General features: G+C 42.2%; 1 protein-coding gene across 1 annotated transcript in view; it reads right to left on the bottom strand.

Annotated features, from left to right (window-relative positions):
- Nucleotides 1-2,526: 2,526 nt before the first annotated feature.
- LOC145400524 (zwei Ig domain protein zig-8-like) overlaps nt 2,527-27,147 on the bottom strand; it is a 126,341-nt gene continuing 101,720 nt past the window's right edge. The window contains exons 5-6 of the mRNA XM_080273046.1: nt 16,106-16,277; nt 2,527-2,936 (exon numbers count right to left, since the gene is read on the bottom strand). Coding sequence (XP_080129172.1) covers nt 2,797-2,936; nt 16,106-16,277 — 312 coding nt within the window. The 3' untranslated portion in view covers nt 2,527-2,796. The remainder of the gene's footprint in view (nt 2,937-16,105; nt 16,278-27,147) is intronic.

A 27,147-nucleotide genomic window follows, 5' to 3' on the forward strand; every position in this document is an offset into this window, starting at 1 on the left:
CTAGTGTACATTCCCATCTCTCTTTTTCCTCTATAATCATTTTCTTCTTTTCCTATCCATATACAGTATACATTTTCTTTTTCGTTTCACGTGTATTTCCTCTTTTCCTTCCGTATTTTATCTCTTCTTCCTTCTACATTCCTCCTTCGTGACTTTCCTGTTCTTTGTTATTAAGTCTGTCATTCCCAACTGTTTTTTAGACCATAAGCCTTTCAGGAAATTTCATATGACTTTCTTTAACCTCCAAGAGACTTAGAAAATGTTTTTAATAGAAGGCATATGTAGTGTGTTTCTGTTTACTGTAGCGTAAGTAATGTTAGATTATTTATGCAAAGAAGTTTATGATGTCTTCTACAAAAATCAGGTTCAAACGTAATGCTTCCTTGTTGATTCCGTGACAGAATGTTCTCTTTTTATTCCATGACGCAGATTATGTGTTCTAAAATATTCAGGTTTGTAGAAAATATTTCATCTTCATCACAGGAGTTACATAATGCTTTTCTATTCTAGGATATAAGTGGTTTTTGTTTATTCTAAATTAATGTTTCCTTTTAAATCTGGATGTATGTCAGTGGTTTCCAACCTTTTCTAATTCTCGCCTCCCCTCACTGAATGACACGTTCCCTGCGCCCCCCTTCCTCAAATACTGTATTTTACTGGCATAGTTGGCACATGTCAATAAATATCATAGATTCTTAATCTTTGAAATTGTTTATATATTCAGATAACTAGATTTCTTATTCATATCTGAAATATTTTCTCCATATTTAAAAATTACTAAATTCCATCATAATTCATAGTTTTCAAATATAATTACCCTCTTTATCAAGCCTTCGCTCCCCCCCCCCAGGCAGCCCTTCGTGCCCCCCTAGGGGGACGCGCCCCACAGGTTGGAAACCACTGATGTATGTGATGTCTAGAATATTCTTGCTCACAGGTAATGTCTTAATGCCAATTCTTGTTTATTCTTTTTGTTCACTCTCTCTCTCCCCTTTTTTTTATTCTAGAGAAATGAAAATTTTCGTACTGGTATGTAATACCGACATTTCTCTCTTTTCTCTTCAAACTGAGGAGTTAATTGGATTAGAGTTTTCTTTCTTTTTTTTTAGCTCAAGATTTGGAAATCGTTTCTTATCTTACACAGTTCACTACGAGGATGCTATTTTATTATATTCTCCCTACCTATAGACGATTTTATTCGACTAAGGAAAGGCATCTCGTACTGAAGGAGAAATTGAAGAGTATATCTAACCCCTGCACTCTGTAAACTTTCTCCTAAGCTAAAAATATCATTATAAGCAACAAGAATAAAACAAGGAAAACGTATTTGTAGTGTAACGCTCCCTGTTTATTCTTAAGCTCGTGGACTTCTGCTTATTCCAGAGTGAACGAGTATATTTTTTTATTTATTTCCAGTTGGATGTGGCTGTTGTTTATCCTGACCCAGAACTCCAAACAGTTTTATTCAATTTTGATGTTTTTTCTACATGAAGAGGTTACATGTAGTCGTTATTAACCCCCTTCAATATTAACGTTTCTTCCTACATCCAGTATAGCACTCTCGACGTGGCAAGAGCTGACTGAGACGTTATCGTAGTGAAAGTGTTATGCTTAAGGCTACTTGTTATTTTTAAGCTGATGATCTTCGCCGTTTTCTTCTTCATTCTTGGACATGGATGTAATGGTTTCTTATCTATTCTTGAGTTTTTTTTTTTTTTTTTTTTTTCGTTCTACACACGCCATTTCCTTCCAGCAGCGTTTTTTCTTTTTTATGGTTGTGACTTTTCCAGCATCTTTTTTTTTTCTCTCTCTTGGCGGTCTGTAGATAGAACTCATTTAATTTCGGAGCGTATCTGTAATGTTGTCCTATTAAGCTTAAATCTAACTTTGTTCTTTCTCATGTCTTTCCTCGTCCTTTTACCATTTCTGCTTTTCATTTTCATAACTTCGATCGCTGTTCTATAGCTAACGATCTACAAGTGTATCCCTTTCTTCAGAACATAGACAACTGTTTCCATATACAAATGAAGATCGTTGATATTTTCACCTTCAGATGGTTTTCCTATCTACTTCCATTCTTTCTCATTCTGTTGCATGGTATTTTCCCTCACACAGATCTTGCCAACTCATTCTGCCATTTTGCTTCCACTTCTCATTCGGGAAGGTGTGTAATGTCATCTTGCTTGAAGTTTGCAAAGAAAAGGAGATGATGATGCCCTACGTACATCTCGTTCTTTTTTTTCATGGTTTTTAAGTCCTTGGTTTCTGAATTATAAGCTGATGACTTGTAACTTTATGTTTTCTAATTTATTGAAGAGAATATAGTTAATTTTTATCCTTAATGCCTTTTCTAGCCAGTATCTCGCTCTTTCCCTCCCCACTTTTGACTTTCTCTTAGTCAGCTTCATAGTTCATGATCTTATAATTTTCTGTTCATTCCATAGTGACATTTTCCATTTTATTCCGGAGAACTGATTATTTTTTCACAGGTGTCTTTTTTTCCCGCCTTTTTTTGTTTTGTTTTGTTTTTCAGCTTGTATCCTCAACTTTCTCACAGATCTTATTACTCTGAGGTTCACTGTGTTTTACTTTCCTTCATCCCCAGTGCGCAAAGTAAAGTTTTCCAATTTATTCCGGAGCTCATCGGTAATGTTTCTTCCTCGTGTCTTTTTACCGCCAGTATCTCTCCCTCTCTCGCCCGACTCGTCCAAGGCCTCCTATCTCTCTCTCCTCGGGGGTTTCACTTTTCATGTCGGCTGTCGGTTTTTCCCGTCCTCCTTTATCCCGGAGGAGGCTTTATCTGTGGGAGCGGAATGAATGGAGGAGGGTGGAGGGAAGGAGGGCGGGAAGGATGGAGAGAAGGAGGGAGGAGGAGGAGGAGGCAACCAAGCCCCAGGAAGCGCTAGTGGTCGTCTGCATGGCGGCTGGCGTCTCACCTGGAAAGAAAATGGGAACTGGTTGGTCTGTGAATTTTAAAGGCAGATTATTACAATAGGGAGGAAATCACAACATAACCAGCCACCGTCAAGCCGTGCATGCTCTGTTACGCTGCGAAGGCTTACTTATTCCCACATCACATCATCTATTGCCCCACTATTGCCCATTTTAGACCCTCTAACTTAATCTTATTTTCTCCTTTGTTTGCCTATTTTATTTCCAGTCCTAATGTTCTGGGGACATTCTCAGCCAGCATCCCACCATGGCATACAGATAACTATTTCCATTAGTAAGGGCAGCTAAGTGTAAATTTTGGCGGAATCGTTCACTTTGTGATACAAGAGCCAAATTCACACAGGGATTCATCATGGGTTAGTTGATATAAAAATAACGTTAGCCACTTGAAAAGCAACATGTAAGGGTAATTATATGACTGAATGCATACACTACCAGGGTACACTGGTGACATCAGTGCTGTGGAACTCAACATGGAGTTCAGAGACAGCTTCTGTAAAGTAATACGGTTAAATATCCCACATGATACCCAATTAGCCCCATGTCCGCTAGATATCTGCACCTGAATTGACAGGATGTGTCAGCGCGGGAGAGCCGAGCGAAGGATGATGGGGCTTTAGTCATCTGGATGGTGTACAGATCACACGCAACTTGAAAGACACTGGAGGAACGATCGGGCTAGGTGTAGGGCAATTTAATGGATGAACCTAGTTGTATTCCATACAAGAAAATGCTTACAAATAAGGTGGTAAAAGGATAAACCCTCAGCCTTTAATTGTTTATTACCATACATTCTTGAATATGGCTGACAGTGGAGAATTTCCGTCCAAGGGGCGAACAGACTGGATCACGTGCTCTCTTTGTCAACTGGACAAAAAGGAAGATCTTAAATGTCGACCAATTCCATATAGTACAGAACAGGATGGCTACAGTATGATAGCAAAAAATGTCCCTCAGTTCAAAGCAATGAATGCTTTACCAATCATGCTTGATCCTGTCCGATTAGACAAAGGTGACGGTATTCAAACAACTTTGAGGAGGTGCTAGGAAAAATATTATCAGAATGTAGGCTCATGTTTAACAATAAAAAGCTGGAAAGGGTGAGAAAAAGAACAGCAACAACTGAAACAAGCGGAGAACAACAAACAAAAGTACAGAGAACTAAGTAAAATGTTTCATAGCGCTTTCTTTGCGAGAAACAGGAATCTGTTTCATCGATTAGACAAGCCATGACAATGCACCTGAATCACGGACTGAATGAGTGTGCTCGAAACCTGAGTAACGGAAGACTGTTGGCGAAGCTCAGTGGAGATACAGTATTTTGGCCCTGGAATTAAAATATCATCCTGCTGGGCTGGTGCCTTTGTACACTAGAGAAGGGCTCATTTCAGTTAACAAGCTCAGGAAAACGAAAATTAAACACTGCACGACCGCTAAACCAACGCTATATCATTTTCTGAACTAGTTACATATATAAATGAAATAAATCTGCTGGTGGCGGTACTGATCCTGTAATACTCAAGCTCGTAGAGATTACTAAACTGTATAAACTGCAGTGTGAGCAACTGGGATTGAAGGACCAAAATGTCAACTCTTCCAGGCTGAAAGACAAATTAGTAGCAAATGCCTGAACTAGAACTTCATCACAAGGGGTGAGATGTACTCCTTGCCTTTCTTTAAAATGTTGGTTTTGTTTTAGGTAATGCTGGTGACTACAGTACAATGGAGATCTAGTTATTGCTAAAGCTGCAAAGATCATACACAGGTGCATGATCGGTCACAAGTCCAAATGTGATGGAAGTTTACAAATGGGATGACTTGACTCAGTCCCTACAACACTTGTCCAATTTATCTCCAAGATTGAGCACGGAGCAGAAATTAAATCATAGTTGCAATTTGGTGCATCCAAAACAGCTATTGCTATGACCCAATTACCCTAGTATACCTCTCATGCAAGGATCAAAGAAGTAGCAGCATGTCACAGGCATTCAAAAGACCGAGAAACACCATATCCTGTTTATGCTGGTTGTAAAGGGGGCGCTCACCATCCACTCACTCGATGTAGTGCTGCTCTCAGGTGACTGCCTTTTCCTCTCTTCCTTTTTTTCTTCCTTCCTCTTCTGTCTTTCTCTCCTTCATTCCTTCCTCTTCCTTCTATCTGCACGTGACTGAACACTGAGTGACAGGCCAAATGGTTTCCTGTATAATAGAAAACCATTTACTACGCTGGGTGGTAACCATATAACCAAATTATGGCGTAATTAAGTCTCTCTAATTGAATTGAGCCGGTGAAGGTTTATATCCAAGGGATGGTAGGGGTTTACTGCTCACGTATCAGGGATGAGTGAGGCTGGTCACTTTCATCTTAAATGTCAGGACCAACTTGCCTAGCCCCGGGCTCCTACGCTCCTCATGAGGCAACATAGGATTAGATGATGAATGAATGAAAGAATGAATGTGTTTGCAAAGACCAGAAAGAAACACTGAAATGTTGCATGTCAATGACTCTAGTGTTTCATATGACATGGCGCTAGAAATATTAGCACAACCAGGGGATGCTGTGATCACCAGGTATGTTGAAGATGGTGTAGTATGCCCCTCTGTCTTAAGGAAAGGGTTATTCACAACAGCTGCCTTGGACGACACTGACCATAATCCAACTTCCACGACGGCACAGACATCGTTCCTTGGGACAAGCATTTCCATACTCCAACATCCCAGCTAAGATAACAAATGCCAGTTATGCTCACCACTGCAAATGCAAGGAAAGAAGTCTGCTTGGGACACTCAGAATGTGTATGATCAGGCCACAGTCTTCTCGAAACTTAGCCAACGTCCAACAGTCATTGATGACACTGATATGCAGACTTTAGAAGTATGTAGTCACCATGTATGACACGTCCAGTATTGCTGTAGGAGTTAACATGACACGACTGGACTTGTTTGCAAGAAAACAACTCCATTCCAACAACTCAAGATGCCCTCCTTCAATATGCAAAACGTGCTGCCTTCCAGGCAGGATTCGTATGGAGTTAGGCAATTGTATGTAGGTCACAGTACCTGAATCCTAGTGTTTGGGGGTGGACAAAGCATGGCGAGGAATGGAAGGTTTGATGAACGACTCTCCAACCTGTTGCAGTGTTGCCAACAGCTGACGAAATGCGGATGTACTGTAAGACCGAATGCCCAGGAAGATGCAAGTGCAATCGGTCTGGCCTGAGCTGCACTGCACTTTGTAACTGTTGTGCCAGTTCTAAAGTTCAATAAATACACAATGATGCATCCAGATGCCTGCCTACCATGAAGACTAAATTAAGTAAAATATTGGCAACTGAGACATAAAATGTCTTAAACCTTCCAAAAATGACTAATGGATCCATCCTACAAACCTAGATGTTGCGAAAACAGAATCTCAGTGTTTCAAAACATAGAAATTGAACCCTCAAAGATTAATTTTGGACAGTTTGTTTTGATTATTTGACGATAATTGCATCCAGTAGCCATAATTTGGTGGTCATCTTGAAAAATAGTGTCCATATTCGATTTTCGTTTGGCTAACGTTAATTTCTTAACAAGCTGAAGGTCAGCCAGAAGCAAAACTTCATGCCTGTATCACCATCTGAACGATTTCGCAGTTAGCTGCCCCATTATATGTGCTGTTCATGTTGTTCTGCAGTTTTTGTTCACTGCATTTTCACTTTATTCATGTAATGTCATACAGCATCTCAATGTTATGTTCACAGTTGAAGCACATACTGTACGATGACTTTTGCACATGTATGTGCCGATATAACTTCATGCTGGATTCATAATTAGTTGCCAGGCCAACCTCAGGATATATGCCTAAAAAACTTTTGATAGCATTTTTTGTTCAAAGCTGGCAACAGTGCTAGAAAGCATTACTATGGTCCAGGCATTTAGAATCACCCGGTTGCCGTCCCTAGAACGCCTAGAATGCAGCTGGGTCCCCTTTCTAGACCGGAGCTTAGACAAACAAGACAGGGCCAGGGCATAAAAACACAGGGCAACAACCTTACACGTATATTGACAAATTCATTGTTGTGGAACAGGCAGACAGTCTTACACAATATATTAGGCAAAAATCAATACATAGGCTGGTATTAGTGGGCAGAGTATCGCACAGAATACTAGATGTACAGGAGTCTAAGTCTGGTTCAGGAGGGCAAGGAACTATTTCACTGTCAGTAGTAAGGAGGCAATTCCATGAGGTTCACACTGCTCCTGCACTAAGTTTTAGACTGGTCACGGGGGAGGGGGGTACTGACTCTGCACCAAGAGGGGGTGGGGGGATTTTGACACTATGTTACAGGCTCTGCACCGAGGGGTGATGTTTCATCCCGATGTTCGTGTACACTGCACTGTCTGAATATTCACTGTTGGGTATCACTGAGACACCTGTTCATACACTCACTAGTATGCATTCTTTCCTGGCCTCACTGTATACTTATATTTCGTTACACTCATTCTCGTGCCTCGTGTGCCGACCTCACTGTTCCCTTATTTTTCACTGTCTTTATATTCACTATCATATTACAAGTGGGACAGGTGGAAGGGGAGGTCCAGGGGCTCACAACTCTTGGCCTGGGGTAGGCAGAGGCCCTTTGGGAGTCCCTTCGTCCCGCGTCCACGGGACCACTCTCAGGGACGTCATCTCTTGGCTGGGCTCAGGCAATATGTAGCGAAGGGCCCCTCACTATCGGGGCTGAGGACTGGAGTCTGGCCCTCAGGACTTGGGCCAAACAGGTGCTGGAGGTGCTCACTCAAGCGCCGGGTGGAGGGTGGAGGACGGGCGTCACCTTCGTTGGGGAGGAGAGAGGGCCCGCCCAGGGGTCCGGGGGACATCCTTGGAGGCGCGTCGGCTACGATCTCCTACTGGTGGCGCCGCCGTCAGGGCTGGGCTGCAGCATCGTTCACTGCTGGGGTCCATCAGGTAGGCGCCCTCTTCCTCCGGCTGGAGCAAGTACAACCCCGGGGACAATACGGGGCCTCTCCACCAGTCCTCAGGGTGGTAGTCCTCCTCCTGGAGATTGCCTCGGTCTTGGTGGACAGAAGGGCTATCTGTGCTCCCGTCGGAGGGCAGGACTGAGTGCAGATCACCTTCTCACTGTGGAGTCACAGGGGGCGAGGGATTTTGGTGTCCCTCCCCAGCACGGCTACAGGCCATCGCTGGGTTCCCTTGGGCAACAGACGGAGGGCGGCTACAGGCCGTCCCTGTGCTGTTGGCACAGCTACAGGCCGTTGCCAGGGCCCAACTCCCTGACGGGTACACAGATGAAGCGTGGCTACAGGCCATCGTTGTCTGTCGGTGCAACTACAGGCCGTCGCCAAAGTCCCGCAAGGAGGGCGACATGCAGGTGAGGAGCGGCTACAGATCATCTGCCTACTGGCACGGCTACAGGTCATCGCTGGTGTCGTGCCCTCCGAGGCAACTGCAGAAGGAGAGGGGATGTATCGGTCTTTCCCCAGCCTGGCTACAGGCCGTTGCTGGTTTCTGCAGGGGGTGTTAGCAGCACTGGATGGAGCGGCTACGGGCCATCTCCTAATTGGTGACCTGGCTACAGGCAATGGCCTTTTTATGTGCAGCTCCAGGCCGTCACTGGTGCCTGGCTACAGGCCCTGGCCCTTAAGTCAGAGCAGCTACAGGCCGCCTCCTTTGTCTCCGAGCGGCTACAGCCCATCTCAGGTATGGTGCGGCTACAGGCCGTCACTGAGATGCTGCTTGGAACTGCTAGACCAGTTCCATCCCGATCCTGTCGGTGGTCAGCTCGCCCGGGAGGTAGTGTACTTTGACTACGGTGGTGGCGGTGGGTGAGTTCCAGGGAACTGGAGCCAAGATCGCTCAGAGATTACTGAGTTCGTCTATAAATCTGTGTGCATTCAAAGGTTCGAAACTGAGGCAATGATGGATATTCAGCACGGATGCTGGTAGTACTTTCTTTCAATTGTTAATATATGAAAAGGGACCCATGTTAGCAAAAATACTTCATTACAAAACTTACAGCAAAACCATTATAGACGCTATACACAGTTTCTGTGGTCGTCTTTTGTCACCTTGTCCAGAAACTCATGCATTTTTTCCTGGATTTATTCCAAGTTGTCAAATCCTCTGCCTTTCATTTCTAAACTGATCTTGAGAAACAAGAAAAAATCACAGTGAGCAAGATCTGGTGAGTACGGGGGGGTACATAACAACGATGACAGTTTTTGGCCAAAAATTGCTATCTGGTGAGTACGGGGGTGCAGAACAACGATAACAGTTTTCGGCCAAAAACTACTGAACTGACAACATGATGTGTGATGCAATGTGTGTTGCCTTCCTGTAGATGCCTCAGCACTGTAATGTAAAACTGGTTGTTCAGAGTCTGTCCATGAGGAAATAATTCTTTTTGGACAACTTCCTCAATGCCAAAAAACAAGATCTACAATGTCTTGATGTTGGACTTGACCTGACGCCCTTTTTCCGGTCTTGGAGATATTGGTGTCTTCCACCTCTTAGACTGCTGCTTAGTTTCAGGGTCATAACCATAAACCCAGGTCTTGTCACCCATAATGACATTTGGAAGAAATTCTGGGTAATTTCTCAACTGGTCTTTCAAATCCTGACACGTTCACACGATTTGCTTTTTGATCTTCCATTAGAAGATGAGGGACGAATTTTGCCGAGACTCAGTGCATGCCGAGATGTAGTGTCAAAATCTGTTGGACTGAACTCCAACAAACGCCTGTGGCCTCCAGTAGTCCATCAACAGTGTGACGAAGATCTTCCAAGATTGCCAGTCGAATTTTCTTGACATTTTCATTTGTTCGAGAGGTTGAAGGATGGCCTGGATATGGAGAGTCTTGGATTGACATGTTGCATTTCTTAAAATGCGTGTACCAAGCCATGGTTGTCCCGAGAAACAAATTAAATGTAATGCACACTCTTTGCTCATTCAAATCTGCCATAGTGGTTTGAGGCCAAAATTGCAGACATCACATGCACAAACAAGAAAAAAGCACCAGAAAGATGGAATCAACCCTCGTCTGGCCCAGGCAGGCACACAGGCAGTGTGCCTAGCCACAGACTCACTTATTCCTCTGAACACAGCCTTCCATGACCCCCAAAAGTGTCTCCATTCATCACCCACCCCCTCAATGCCTCCACCTCGAGACCTGGGAACTCTTGCAATGGAGAGATGAGTATTCTGATCTTTAATGGAAAGTTCAATGTGCTGTAGTTACGAAACTATGACTGCTTGAAAAATGCCTAATTACAGTAGAGAGAGAGAGAGAGAGAGAGAGAGAGTGCTGAGTAAGAGCTAGGCTCGTAAAACCTCGAGATCTGGAGGTTAATGCGCATATCTGTAAACAAGTTTTGGCATGTGGCATATGCTTAATTGTACTGATTCGTTTTTTCAGTGATTCAGTGAATGAAGAAGATGATACAGTATTAAAAATCAGGAAGGATATAATAACAGCTTAGGTATCAACCATAAGTAAGTTAATCCTATGATTTCACAGAGCCTCTCAGTGATAAACAGTCTTTGTAACTATCTCAAAGAAAAGATTAGATTTCAAATTTTAGGTTAAAATGATAATCAAGACTGTTATTTACCTTATTGCAGCAGTGAGTTTCACTGATGAATAAAATCTATTAACTTTACTTGGAATAAGGTTCGTATATGGCAGTCTTACTAAAATAGGAATGACTTAGGGATAAAGCACTGATAAAATAATTGAGTAATCACTTTTTTTTTTTTTTTTTTTTTTGATAAGTGAAATGATATATCAACGGAAGCGCGACTACTTTTGCTGAGCACTCTAATGACAGTTCTCCTACTACGTCTGATTTATTTTTCCTTCTTTACTTTTTTCTGCTTTTTATATAAAATTTTAATGACAGTTCTCAAACTTCGTCTGTGCTTTATTATTTCCGTCTTGACATTTTCCTGCATTTAATGACGATGATGATGATAAAGCTGACTATATTAACAGCAAAGTGATTTTCAATGAAAACGATCAACAGAACATAACTAAAATAAGACCAACAAAAGCGCAATTTTGTAGAAACGCAACACAGCCGAGGAGGCACTAAGGCAAACGGTATAATCTGAACAATGAGAATGAAAGAAGTTTGTCGAGCGAGAATGGCAGGCAGCTTACGGGGGAGGGGGAGCTACCTAGTTTATACATGAAAAATTGGTGGAAAGCGTGAAACTGTGTGTGTGTGTGTGTGTGTGTGTGTGTGTAATGAGAGGGCATGAGTTAATCCGGCAATGTAGTAAGCTAGTTCTCTCTCTCTCTCTCTCTCTCTCTCTCTCTCTCTCTCTCTCTCTCTCTCTCTCTCTCTCTCTCTCTCTCTCTCTCTCTCTCTCTCTCTCTCTCTCTCTCTCTCTCTCTTCTCACAATCCACTCTGTCTTTCTGTTCCTTTCCTGCTATGCCTCTCTCCTTCTCTATACTTCCATTCCTTTCACCCAAGCATTTACCTTCTCCTCAGCCTTACTTCCATTCCTTTCTTTCTCCCACCTTTATCCTCCCTTCCTGTCTCCCCACATTCTCTTCCTCCCACTTTATCTCCTTCCCACCAACTCCTTCCCATCTCTGAGCAGCGTCCCCAGGTAGTCGTCATACCTGTAATCAGAGCACCCTCAGGTGCGCCAAGCCTCATTATCACCTAACTATGCAGGTAACCAGAACGCACACTCACCAAACTCCAGTTTCACTTATCTAACTCTGTAACTTCAATCAGCAGCTCTATCCCCACTAATACCCAGTTATATAGCGCACTATTACCTAACTCTGGCTCCACTATCACCTATCTGTGCAACTCACTAGCATCCACTTCCACATAACTTTAGCCTCACTGACACCTGACTATGAAGCTCACTAGCACCTACTGCCACAAAACTATGCAACTCATTATCACCCATCATCCATTATCATGTAACAAGGCAACTCATTATCACCTAACTAAGACTCCACTGTTCTCTAACTGTCGCATGACTACGTAGGTCACTACCACCTAAACTCACTAACATCTCTCCCCTATAACTCGCCATCACCTAACTATGCAACTCACCGTCGCCCAACTCTAACATCACTATCGCTTGCCTATCACCCATTGGCACCTATCTATGCACCTTATGTTTGGGCGTGAAGATGCTTGGCTTAGAGTGCTGGGAAAGGATGAGGGAAGTGTGCTTTCAGTAGTGAGAGGCGAGTGTAAAATGGAAACGAATCTGAAGCTGGATGACTGGAATAATATGCAAAGGTTAAGAAAGTGGAAAACTGATGAAGGCTGGGATATTGTGAGGCTAATAAAGACATGGTATGACATGGAAAGATACAAGAGCAACGTGGAGAGGTAGGAAATAAGTGGAAAAGTGTGAAAATGGGAGAGTGAGCAGGAAACGACCAATAATGAACAGCAGGAGAAATAGAAGACCGACTCTAAGTGGCTGGAGAGATTTGGGAAAGTGTCCAAGTAGACAAAGGAAAGAGAAAACTGGAGGGAGATGGGAGATTGAAATATGAAAGAACATAAGGGTGGCGATGGGGGTGGGAGGCATGGAGTGGTGAGAAGAGGCTGGAGAGGAGTGGTAATAAAGGATTTTGGAAGCATAATGTCTTGACCGCACTGGATGAACTCTGGTATTGTCTTGCGGTAAATGGACGGGTGGCAGTTTTGTATAGCCAATCATTTCTTTGACACGCGAGAAACCATCTTTAGTGCCCGTGTTTCGTTAAAATTACTCGCCTTCTTAACTCCATCCTTTTCCCATCTAGAACTGAAACTGGCACCTGGATTTATAAATATAGGCAGTGTATGTTGAGTGTTCTCCTTGTCAGCATTTCGCTCTATCATCTCTTTATCTGGATGCATTTTTAATATAAATTACTGCTATTAGGTCCTGTTGTATATATGTGAGCTTAATTTGATTTTGATTTTGTCAGACCCACTATCTCTTTATGCAAACATACTTCCTGTGGTACTATTATTTTTCCAGATTATCGCCCCCGCCCTATATATTTTGTCAGTTTACTATCACAACCAAAAATAGTTTACTATTTAGAGGAGATGCATCATATAATTTTTTATATGTCACATCTTGAATTCCTACTAAATGTTTCCGCGTTCTCTTCTTCTCCATAATATCTTGACCTATTAGGATCGTGCTTTACTACTTTATCTTTTCATTTATTAGTCTTAATTAATTACTCTACACTTCTATTCTCCCCCATATTCTCTCTCTCTCTCTCTCTCTCTCTCTCTCTCTCTCTCTCTCTCTCTCTCTCTCTCTCTCTCACACACACACACACACACACACACACACACACACAGTGCCAAACATTGTGTGCAGTACCCGTCGCTGATCCACGCTTAATATGTTTCCGATTTTAATTGATGGACAAAGTGTAAATGCTTTCAACACGTCACATCTCACTGCGTGTTCACCCATCCGTACACACACACACACACACACACACACACACACACACACACACACACACACACACACACACGGCTTCACTTTCCATATCGATATTTTTCACTTTTCAAGCTGGCATGGTTGTTGTTCTCTCCGACAAAGAACGTTTTCACCCCTGTTTGTCTGTTTGTTTGTTAGTTTGTTTGTCTGTTAGCAGGATAACTCAAAAACTAAAAGACAGATTTAGGCCAAATTTGGTGGGTAGATAGCCCATGTCCTAGGTAACACTCGATTAACTTTTGGGATTGATCCGGATCGTATTACAGATTCTGGATCCGGAGAACATTTTTTGTAAAACCGCAGTCAGTGGTGAGAAAACCTAACCCATTATGAAGAGTAGTTTGGTTATAACTTTGCCCTTGTCGGAGAGATGCGCTCCACTGAGTGCCTCTCTAGTTGTTCTTGTTTTGTGTTACTGATATTTTATTATTATTGTCATTATTATTATTATTATTATTATTTATTTTTATTATCATTATTATTATTATTATTATTATTATTATTATTATCATCATTATTTGGCACCTTGTGGTTTAGTGGGTTATTACGGTGCTCCAGTCAGATTGAGCCGGTAAAGGTTTATATCCAAGGATTGGTTTGGGTTTGTTGCTCACGTAATGCCACTCAGGGATGAGCGAGGCTGGTCACTCTCATCTTTAATGTCAGGACCAACTTGCCTAGCCCCGGGCTCCTAACGCCTCTCATGGGGCAACGTAGGCTTGGATGATGGATGGATGGATTATTATTGTTGTTATTATTATTATTATTATTATTATTATTATTATTATTATTATTATTATTACTGTATCATTTCTGAACTCCTCCATAATACTCTCATGGTTGACAACAGTACTGTACTTGCCATTTCACTAAACTTCCATCTAGGTGAACCTACCTCGACTGACAACTCATCTAATGTGTCTTTTTTGTTTAATTTCTCTACTTATTTATCATTTTCTTTCTTCTGCATGTGTAATTGCTTCTTAATTTCATCTACTTCAATTTGAAAAGTTTTCTCCAGTTTGTTCACTTGCTCTACTAATATATATGTTTCCATTTCAACCAGTTGTGGGTAGAAATCATCATCCTGTTTTCTAGCTTTATCCCTTCTCTTGACTCCCTCCATATTCACTTTACTAAAGGCGGTGCTCATCTTGTGGTAATTTCACTTAGAAAGGTAAGTTATACTTACAAGTTTGTATCTCCATGCTACCTGCCGACAGACAACACCCAGCTGTTGATGCGTTGTCGGCAGATTCTTGCACTACTTGGATGTATTCTGTTGGCTGGACAACACTTTTGCTTATATTTGCTTTACTATATTAGAACATCATTTAGTTTAACCTAGTACAGAGCTTGATTCATATAAAGATACTATTTAGGTGTGGCCAGTTGTGGTCAAGGGTGATCAGCGATAAGCGAGGTGATATGCATGCTGTCTCTCTGATGCCTCAATCCTGTGTGTGTGTGTGTGTGTGTGTGTGTGTGTGTGTGTGTGTGTGTGTGTGTGTGTGTGTGTGTGTGTGTGTGTGTGTGTGTGTGTGTGTGTGTGTGTGTGTGTGTGTGTGTGTGTGTGTGCAGATACGGAATGACACTATCAGCACCCACAGTATTATCTACTCAGGACACACGCATCGCCAGGTCAGTGTTCTACCATTACACCACACCCCTAGTGAGGGCATAACTGATGGGCACACAGAGGGCAGCTCATATGTAATATTCCTCTTGCATTCTCCACCGGACGATTTCTCTTACTTTACGGGGAGGGGCTAATCAGCGTTCTTGATATCTAACCAGCATCGTTTATTCACTTTCTACTCCTATTGCCACACCCACGCCCACACCACGACTCTGATCCGTCTGGGCAACACACTTGTAACGTACTATCAGGTGAGTTTCTGGTAGGGCGTTAAATCTGAACCACTCTGTATAACAACTTAACGCTCGAGAAACTTCCCCTAAGCTTAACAAAACGTCGGGAGGTAGCAAGAATTAATATAAATGACCATAAAACCCTAGGAAGCGTTTAAAAGCCATTCAGCTCCCACGAGGAACTCAGATAACTGTTATTAGACCAGGATTTGCAAAATGACGGTTGCGTGTCGTAGTCTGGGGGAAATTTTATTGTATGATTTTCTATTAGTTTCGTGAACGTGTTAACCCTTTCCATCTGGAGACTTCTTTCCTCCAGCTGACCTTGTTCACTGTAGGACAGACTTTCCAAAGTGGAGGAGTTGAACATAGGTTTCATTAACCCCCTCACTGTAAGAGGTCCTTTAAGATGAATAAAACCATTTGGAAGTAGGAAAAATATAATGTAGAAAGTGAAAACATCACCAGATTAAAATGGTTAAGATTTTATGTCTGAGACAACTTCAGTATTTTATTGCAGCTAACGCAAAACTGATTTGATCCATTAAGGAAGGCTGGAAGTGTTAAGGGGCTATACTTTTTTCACGTTAACTTGGCCCAGACTTTCAACTTTTCACAGCTTATTTCACATAGTTAGAGGCTGCACTGCTTCGTGACTAATGCTCTAATATTACGCTGTTGATAAACTTAACCTTCATGATGGAAAGATGACAATTTTAGGCCAGAGTAACGTGAGAGGAGTATACAGCAAGTCCCCGTAGACTGCTACTATAATGTCCATTGAACTCACTGCGTAACACGTGTACGTCGATGGATGCCTTGTGTGCGTTGGAGGGCTGACAGGCGTAGGTGCCGGAGTCCCACGAGGTGGCGTTGTACACCAGCAGGGAGGAGCGGGTGGTGTCACCGTCGTGGTCTGTCTCCACGCTGACCGTTCTACCAGGCTGACCGTAGTTTACAAGCTGGAGGGGAAGAAACAAGTGAATTAGAGAAAAGTATTATGCCAAAGAATGACAAAGACAGACACACAAAGAGGGAGACAGGCAGACAGAGGGAGCATATGATGTCTCAGCCATGGACTATATGCTGACTCTTTTTACAGGTTGGCATAGTTCACAGGCTAGGCGACAGAGGTAGGTGAATCAGAGAATGGAAGGATAAAGAGGGCTACGGGGAAAGAAAGTGTGAGACTGGAGAGGAGGGAGAAAAGAGACAGAGAGGAGCATGTGGTGTCTGCTGTAAACTGTCTCAATGCTGACCGTTGTTCGCTTCGAGAGAGAGAGAGAGAGAGAGAGAGAGAGAGAGAGAGAATAATGAAGAGAAAGCGGCAGTCAATGGAGGTAGGAAGACATGTAGAGGAGGAATCAAAATACTAGACAGGATAGAAGTGCATAAACAATCGTAGAGGAAATCGGTGTAAAATGTATAGTTATGATATGAGAGAGAGGAGAGGCTTTGGAAATGGACGAGGCTAAGAGGTTTGGTTTTCCCTTTACTCCAGCGGTGAGACAGACAGACAGACAGACAGACAGAGACAGACAAACAGACAGACAGACAGACAGATGTGAGACAGAAGGGTAGATAGATTTACTGACAGTTACACGGATAGATATACAGACACATAAATAGATGAGACAGAGGAACAGACAGATAGATATACTGATTGACACATAGATAGCTGAGATCAGTAGATAGATAGACAGACGAGATAGATGGATTGATAGATAAATAGGTAGATGAGAGAACATCTAAGCCCTCCTGTTGAAATGTCTCTCCTAAACAGATTACAGAAGTCGTCCTCAGACCGATCAGGTAAACCCCACGAATCCGATGAGATCTTTTTATTAGTGGTTTGTTATTGTTCCTGCCTCCAGATGATTTTATTCATCTTAGGAAAGGCATCTCGTTGCCACTGGGTTAGCTTCTTTCAGCTCTATGACATATATTTAACTCGGTCAAGGGGGTTATGCTTTACCCCGCGTTGGTTTGACTGTCTGTCTGTGTGCAGGATTACTTAAAAAGTTTTGAACGGATTTTAACGAAGTTTTGTTGAAGGGTGGGCCATGGGCCAAGGAAGAAATTATTAAATTTTGGGGCGCATCCGGATCCGGAGTATCCCAGACAATATCTCCAAAAGTTCTCAATGAATTTCAATGAAATTTGGTGGAAAGGTGGGCCATGGACCACGTAAGAATTGCTTAAATTTGGTGGCGGACCCGGATCCGGATCCTATATCCACGGATCCGTATCCGGATCTTTTTTAATGGCAGTGGCCTCATACAACTGTTTTCCCTTCTCTAGAAACTTTTCCACAAAAAACGTTGTGATGAATATCTGATCTACACAACCTTTTCCCCTCCTAAAACCTCCCTGTTCTTCTCCAACTAATTCCTCTGTTATTTCCCTAACTCTGCCAATAAGTATCCTACGCAATACTTTTCCCTTTAAGGTAAGAAGACAAATGCCCCTAAGATTACCACTCACTTCTTTTTCCCCTTTTCTTTTGTGCCATACTTTCGTCCCAGGCTAATCTGCACACCTTCCATATCCTCTGTCCTACTATCTCTCCCCCAGGCTTCAGCATTTCACGACACATTCCATCAATTCCTTGGTCTTTCCCCATTTTGACTTTCTTCATTGCTTCCACTATTTCTGTCCTGCTGATCTCTTCCTCCCTTCTTAGCTCCCGCTTTCTCGCAGCCATTCCCTAGCAATTTATAACATTCATATTCTATGTTTAACAGTTCCTTAAAGTGTTTCATCTGCCCACTTTTTCTCCCTTCTTCACTAACAATCCGCCATTCTTATCTTTCACTCTCCTACTATCTTCTTTATCACTCTGTCTAACTCTCCTTACCCATTTCTAGGACATTTTCTTACATCCCCTCCACTTTACAATCAGATTCCTTCCACGCGGCTCACCCACTCTCTTCTTTCTCTTGCTAATTTTTTCACCTCTCTCTTCATCTCCACATATAACTCTTTATTTCGTCTCTCAACTTCCTTCATGCCTCGGCTTCCCATCCACTCACTCTATGCTTTCATCTTTCGCGACACAGCTTGTCTCATCTCTTCCTTCCATCATGCTGTTCCTTGCACCCTCTTTCGTCTTCCCCTCACCCTACACACCACCTTACATAATGCACAGATTTCAATTGTGAATACATTGCATCCACATTCCACCTCACCCATCGCCTCCAGAACATACAGTAGTCACCTAATCGATCCTCCACTTCTCACATGTAAAAATTCAACAGGGGTCAACGAAGGTCACATAATAATTCAACAAGGGGCAACAAAAGTTACATAAAATAATTTAACAATACACCTCTGACCCACTATTCTTCAGTGTAATCACACTTACTGTATATTCAAATTTACGTTCATTATAGAACAACTGAGGCTGGTTCATTATCATGCTGCCTAACCAGTCCACTTCATTACTGTGACGTTATTGAGATGACTCCATCATCACTCGATCATGTTCAGTACTCTTACCATCTTTAATGGTTTTTCTAATGTTTACTTGCTTCATTGAATCACTGTATGCATGAAATTTCAGTATTTTTTCCCCTCTGCTTCTTTATTTCATAAACAACTGATCCACCATCACCTCATGTGTCACACAACTTTTGCACGTACCACCACAGTCCAATTTTTTTCAACAGTTGTGCCTTGCTTTATTATTTTATTTTTAGCAAATTAAAAATATCCTACTGCATTAAACCTTCAAAATATACCATTCTGACCAGACAGGTGAGAGAGGTGAAGATACGGGCGGCCACTTCAGTAGCTCGCTGGGCAGATACATATTGGTTACTATGGTAACGGCGTGCATCGTCGCGATTGGCTCCAACACACAAACAACCCCAGAACGTAATAACACTTGATGTGCTTCATACTCACTTATAAAGTATATCAGTAGATATCATTAATGGAGATAATCTTTTGATTAGACTGTGGTAGAAATTAAGAATAAACTGAAGTGGTGATACAGTATTAATTTTATGGGTAAACTTAACTAAAAGAACGAGAAATGTCATGAGATGTGTCGTATCCACAGGAACAGAAATTGATGGTTAGGAATAGTTAACTGTGAGAATTTCGTGGTAACAGACAAAATATAATGACAACAATGCTGGTTCACAAAGTTAGGAGTGAGGAGAGAAAAGGGTTGTGTGGTTCACGACTGGGAGTAGCAGAATCGGTGTAAACTATATATATATATATATATATATATATATATATATATATATATATATATATATATATATATCCAATCCTACATTGCCCCATGAGGAACGTAGAAGCCCGGGGCTAGGCAGTTGGTCTCGACATTTAAGATGGGAGTGACCAGCCTCACTCATCCCTGAGTGGCATTACGTGAGCAATCAACCCCAACCATCCCTTGGATATAAACCTTCACCGGCTCAATCCGACTGGAGTGCAATAAATATCCACTAAACCACCAGGTGCCAAAATTTGGCTATATGGTTACCACCCAGCGTATTAAATGGTTTCCTGGCGTACAGGAAACCATTTGGCTTGTCACTCAGTATAGAGTCACCCACAGGCAGAAGGAAAAGGAAAGAATGAAGGAAATAAAGACAGAAGAGGGAGTGTAAAGTCACCCGTAGGCAGAGGGACAAGGAGAGAAAGAAGGAAAGACAGAAGAGGATGGAAGGAAAGAAGGATGGAAGAGAGGAAAGGGAATATATATATATATATATATATATATATATATATATATATATATATATAAAATGTTTGCAAATACCATTATCTTTGTTCCATACCATTGTTTTGCCATCACTGACCAATTCTGGCCGAAAAGTAAAAAAAAAAAAAAAAAAATCACTTTTTCGTGTTGCGATTTTCGACAATTTCAATCCGTCGCGTCGTGCATGATCGCCATTTTTTTCCTGACACCGCCTTGAACTTACGCCGACCTAATGTAAAATGAATTAGGTCGATACCTATTACCATTCTCGTGAAAGAAACAAACAAACGCACAGACACACACACACTCATTCACAAAGTGACTTTGCATTTTTATTCTTGCTCCACTGAGAAGCTTTTTACATTTCAAGAAACGTTTTTCGAATTGGAGGGGGTTCGGTGGTGTCTTTTCTAACCCGTTCACAACAACGGGGAATTTGTAATTTTTTTTTTTTTTTTTTAATATGGCGATATCTTGAATAAAGTAAAGCAACACTTTCTTTGGCTGGACAGATTAAAAGTGTATGTACGCCTCAACACATGCCAGATTTCCTCAGTCTTTGCACAAAGCCTCACAGACACCTCCCCCTAGATCATGTGTTCCTAAAGTTGGGTTTCAATACCCCCAGGGGGTATCTAAATGGCGTCTTGTAAGTATTCAGAAGGGCATCCTGAAAAAATAAAAATGAACATTTTGTGTATAGTAATACATTCATATACAAATAATTTTTGTTTGAATGTTATTTTTTTTGGAAAACTAAAATACAAGAATCTACAGAAGTCACCGGTTTGCTGACAGCCATTCTTTTTCTCTTTTTACCTACAGTAAATTGAGAGTGAATGGAATAATTATATTAGTGAGAGAGAGTTAGGTTGACTTGGAGTTGAACCTGGGTGTATCGGGGCTGAAAAAGTTTAAGAACCACTGCCCTAGATGCCCGCTATCTATCTATTGCCAGACGCCTTAATCCCGTAAGGGGTGGCCACAAACAAATCGCCTCCATGGCGCCCTGTCCCCCCCCATTTCACTGTCCTGCTCCCAGCTCACACCTCCCCTTCTCATATACCTCTCCACTCCAAGCCTCCATCTAATCCTCGGCCTCCCCCTCCCTCCCCCCTCCTCCATCTCATTCACATATACTCTCCTCGTCAGTCTCGCACTCTCCATCCTCTCCACATGGCCAGACCACCTCAGTGTGTTCCTCCTAATGCTTCCTATCACATCCACATCCACACCACAACGCTCCTTCACTTCCTCATTTGTCAGTAAGTCTCTCCATGTGTCTCCACATGCTCCTCTCAGATAACTCATTTCGACTGCTCTCACTCTTGATTTCTGTCCCTCTAACAAGGTCCAAGCTTCACTTCCATACATTAGCGTTGGTATCACAATACTGTCATGTAGTAACTTTTTCACTTCCATGTTCACTTCCCTGTTTCTTATCACTGCTTTCAAGGAACCAGCAACCTTTCTTCCTTGTTGTACCCTTTCAAGCACTTCACCCTCTCAACTTCCATCCTTACTCATCACACTACCCAAGAACTTAAATGCACTCACATATTGTATTTCCTCCTCATCCAACCTCACTGTACATTCACGGACTTCTCTTCTCTCGAAGACCATAACTTTGCTCTTCCCCACATTCACCTTTAGATTCCGTTTCTTACACTCTCCCAAACTCATCCACCATGCCTTGCAGCTCCCCTTCGTCTTCACTTAACAACACAGTATCATCTGCAAACAACAGTACAGGGAGTTTCCATACACTGCCCTCTCTCACTAGGGCCGCTCCAACATTCACTGCCCTACCTTTTATCTCTTTTATAACCCCATCCATATACAGACTGAACAACCATAAAGACATGATACATTCCTGTTTCAATCCAACCTTGAAATAGAAAAATTCACTCAGTTCACCATCCACACGCACTGCAGCCTTAGCACCCTCATACATACTCTTCACGGCATTCAGCAACTTCCCATCTACTCCATATAGCCTATTCTTAATACTTTCCACGCCACATGCATTATTGTAAAACTCTATGGTTACAAGTTGCCAAATCTCATCATCCTTCAAAAAGATACTGAGCTGACACAGTCAGGCACATGCACGAGTTATGGCCGCCCCTGTGTGTGCAACAAAAAGAGAGAAACCAAGGCTTATTGCCTGCAAGACTTTTCTCTTCAAAACAGAACTGAACAAAAGAGAAACAAATTCTAAATTAGTTCATATCGAGATGTTTGGGCACACTGCACCTAGGTACAGAGAATATATTCTCTTTACCTTGCACTGCACTTTTAGTCGCGTCCACACGTGTGCTCAAACAAGTGCTGGCAACATGTAAGCAACACAGTAAAGAACACACTGCAAACATGTTGGGAACAGCAGCGTCCAGATCATGTTGGCAACATCATGATGAAGTCTCAGCTGCCTGCTATGGACACACTTATCCCATCACCTCTGCTGCCAGTGTTCGAAGTTGCACTGAATCATGTTTGCATATATCTGTCCAAATACTGCTGCAAACAAGTTTCCGAACATGTTGCCAGCTGTTTTGCCAACATGTTTGAGCACACGTGTGAACGCGCCCTTAACAGTGGTAGCGACAGACTGAGAGAGACAGTGTTAATCATTTCCATAAATTCAAAACTATGATTACCTGTTTCCCCTTACATTGTTCAGTCAGGCAGGAATAGGGTGCAAGTGTGTAGCGAGCTACGATATTCAGGGTGCAAAGGAAATGACAAGCTCTAAAGTGAGTGGATGAAGTTTGCGAGGAGATGGGAATGACCAGGACGGCGTCCCTTTGACAACCTGACATTTAAAGGAATGGCTCTACCTAATAAGCGTTTACCAAAGGATTCATCGTGGATCCCATGGTCGGTGACTTGGATATGAGAATATCGAAATGTCTCCATGGTCAGGAGAACTCTAGTATTCTATTTCAGCTAACAGAAGACATATGCGTTTACTTAAAAATTAGTTAAAGAAACAGAGGAGTGTAAATACTGTCGCCATGAACCGTTTCACGGCAGCGACAATTCCAGCATTATTGCAACAACGAAGGACGATCTAGTTGCAAGTGAGTCATAGAACTCTGAGAGTGTTAACTGCAGGAAATAATGTAAATGATGATGATGAGGAAGAGAAGCTTGCAGAAGGGGAAGGGGAAGGGTGACAGGATATGGCTGACCGACGTATAGGGTGAGGGAGATGAAGAAGGTGACAGAGGGAGAGGTAGATGAAAAGAGTGAAATGGGATGGGGCAAGGAAATGAGGCAGAACATGGTTTAACGAAGGAGAAGTGAGGGAAGGTGTAAACCCAGGGAGGTAGGATATGACAAGGGTAAGGGCGAGGGAAAGAGAGAGGAAAGAGAATGAGAAGGACAAGAAGGAGGAGGAGGAGGAGGGAGATAGCTTTTGGGTGAACTGAGGAAAAGAGGGGAGGAACAGAGGGAGAGGAGGTGGGAGAGACAGTGAGGGAGAAGGGGAGGGGGGATGAGAGAATATAGGTGAGTGAGAGGGAGGAAGAGGAGGTGTGAGAAGTGATGAGGGAGGAAGGATACAGTTAGAGAGAGAGAGAGAGAGAGAGAGAGAGAGAGAGAGGTATAACAAAAGTACAAAGACACAGGAGGAGGAGTGTGAATGACAGCATGTGTGAGAAAGAGACAGAAATAGAGTGTGGTGGAGCGAGAGGAAACAAGTTCAGTTGTAATGACAGAGAGAAAGAGAACACAGGGAAGAACAGAAGGGAAAAGAGGGCAAGAACAAAGAGGGAAAGGGTTGAAAGTAATGAGAGGGGAAGACTCAACATGGACCGTCGGAAGAGAAATAAAGGAAAGATTGTACCAAAGGGAACTGTTACAACGGAATGACCAACCAGAGAGACAGGAAAAAACAGGGTACAGAATGAGAAAAATTACGGAAAAAGGGGAGAAACAAAAAAGGGATGGCGGGATCTGACTGGAGGTAAAAGAGGGGTGAGCTGGTACTGAGAGTGAGAGGGAAAACGTGCAAGTAGGAGGGGCGATAAGAATGTACACGGAATTACATTTTGCACTGCCCTTGTTATTACATATACTGTACACGAACATTCTTTAGCCTGTCAGAGCCACGTTATTTCCCTCATATTGGTACCATACACGGACGTACAAAATATACCTCATACCGCCAGACTAATACCGTGCACGAATGGAGACGATACTTGTATCTTACCCTCACAACTGTACCATACACGAGTATACAGTAGAAAGATATATTTAGGGCCGCTTCCACAGTCGCTGTTTTTTATTAACCAAGGAAACATTCTGTGAGATGTGTGCCCGTAGATTTACCATCAGACTTTCAGGTTGATCTAAAAGTCTCCGAATTACTACCGGATGCTTTACTGGGAGTGTAGATGATACACCCACGGAGTGTAGTTGATCTCTAACTCCCATACAGTCTTTCAAGGCACAGGCAGAGAGTTTCCTTTGTGTGATGCCGAGTGTCACGCCTACACTGTTTACAGATAGAACTGTCTCTCCAGCAGAATTTGCAAGAGGTCTGCTGGCCTCAGCCTGACTCAAGAAGTCCACGGATGCCTCACCGCGAAATATCCGTTTGCTTACTCGTGCATTTCTTTCGCCCCTCTGGGTGAAGCAGATATCTCACGATATCTCCTTTTTTTCTTCCCTACTTATACAGAGATTAATAGAAGTTAATTTAATAGTATAACAACAGTGCTATAAATGAATGACAAGGAACTTATATATTATACTAATAACAGGTGTAAATTAATTAACAGGAAAAATATGTAACTAATGTAATGGACATTCGTAAGAGAATGATACTATACTGATAAATATATGTTACAGTGAGGAATAATAAAATTACATAGCGTATCACGTCTACAGTATGTTTTCTCTTCCACATTTACAACAAGAAGCGGTGCCAAGGCACAGCAAACGCGTCCCCGGAAGTCATTTCAGTGCTGTCGTATAAAAACAACAGGATATCTGGTCAAAGATGTCATACATCAAATTTGGAGTAAATCGGGTGAAAATTGACGATTTTATGCCAATCTGAAATTTTAGGCCCGACCCACCTGACACTGACCCCCCTACCCCTAACTGGGGGGTGACCCCCCCTGATGTATTGAGGCATGTTATAGGATGCAGAATTGAAAAATGCAAATTTAGGTTTTGATTTCATGTTGATATGACGAATCTGAAAGGAGTTATGGCGAAAAAACGATTTTTTTATTTTTACATTTTCTGGGCCTACAGCCTGTGCCTTGGCTCAATTTGACACAAAATTTAATCAGGTGATCAGGTCATAGCCCATCATCCCTGTAATTTTAATCAAAATTGCACGAGTAGTTTTCGCGTAAATTTGTTAACAGACAGACAGACAGACAGAAAGACAGACAGACAAACAAACCGAGTGAAAACAATACCCGTCCCCAAGCCCCTCCGAGGCGGGGACTGGTATTTAGTAGTGATGTTAATGAGCGCACGACCCACAACATAAGCATTATCAGAATGGCCACGATAGAATACCTTCCCAGTGACGCTTACCATTTGGCGAATGTACAGTACACACCATGAACACGAATATTCTCAAAGCGATTATCATGGAACTCTTAGGATCATGCCTTCTTAATGAAACTACCAATGCTGGGTGTTTTTTTTGTTAAAGATGCACACATACTGTATTATTTTACTCTATGGTGATGATCCTCATATACAGTACTACAAATACTGCCACAACTACTGTATACCAGCACGAACACAGGCTACCACTGTCACTTCCTGCACAATATAAGAAAGTGGACTGACAGATATTAGTGTTATAGGAATTGCTGTACCAGACATGAACAAAGAATGACAGAATCACAAGAAGCACGATATACATGACAGTTACACACACAACACATGCATGAATACACGCTTTCACGCAAGCACGCACAAAGGGACATGCTCTCTCTCTCTCTCTCTCTCTCTCTCTCTCTCTCTCTCTCCATGTTCCCACATATCACACACACGCCTGACTGCTCCACCACGACACCCTAAGTTCATATTGCTGGTTAAGAAGGCGGAAGTAACGGCGAGGACAGGGGAAGCTCTCATAATAGTTTTTAGGGACAAATGTGCTAAGGGAAGTGATGAAGGTGAACGCCACTGCACACAGCGCTGATGAACAGGCACCGTGATATAGAGGCGAATGCACGAAAGGGCAACTAAAAATATGTCTGCGTGTTTGCGTAATTATCTACCATAAAAAGGGAAGAGAATATGACAAATTATGGAATAACGTTTCCAGAAATTTTTTTACGATTACCCTGTTCGCTACGCTGATGGATATTCTTCCCATTACAGGCAGACAATAATATTTTAAACAGATTTGGGAAGATTTTTCGAACCAGCGAGATCAACACGCTCTAAATTGGTGGTCAGTTTTCAAAGTGACTACCCCTGGTCGACAAAATAGAATTTTATTTATTCGCTAAATTGGTCTAGGAAATCATAACGCTCATGAAAACTATGCAGAACACCTTTAAAATATTCCGATCACACTCTAAGCGAATAAAACCCACACGTTAAGTGGCCTTGGCTGGGTGTTGCCGTTTTGCCACCTTGATGCGCATAGACATTCTTGGGAACTTGTCATTTTGAGTTTTCTACCAGTGTGTCAGTGATGCAATGATACAATGATATAAGAAAACATAAAGGAATTAAAACAGTTTACATCAAGGGTGTCCATGGCACCTTCGTTATGATCATGCGTATGGTTGTGAATACATCTGCCATACGTTTAGACAATTCTTCATAAACCATTCTCTTTCCAATGTCTTTACGGGTATAGTATGTTTAATTATGAGTTTTAAAGCACATTTTGTAACGTTGGTATGGTTTGAGAGAGTCTGTTGTCCACGTGATACGGTATTTTGTGACCTGGTAATTTCAGTATCGTGCTATACAGATGCACAAGAGCTTACCTAAAATGGTTTACTTATTCTGTTGAATTCACCCATATTTGAGGAAAATTTCTTTTAGAATACATAATTACCGTACCATCATGCAACAAAGACCTGCCTTCGCATGGCATGATAATGATCTGAATTTTGTAC

The sequence above is a fragment of the Coenobita brevimanus genome, chromosome 52 (assembly GCF_032717465.1).
Source record: "Coenobita brevimanus isolate Jiangsu-jjx chromosome 52, ASM3271746v2, whole genome shotgun sequence".
Classification (NCBI taxonomy): domain Eukaryota; kingdom Metazoa; phylum Arthropoda; class Malacostraca; order Decapoda; family Coenobitidae; genus Coenobita; species Coenobita brevimanus.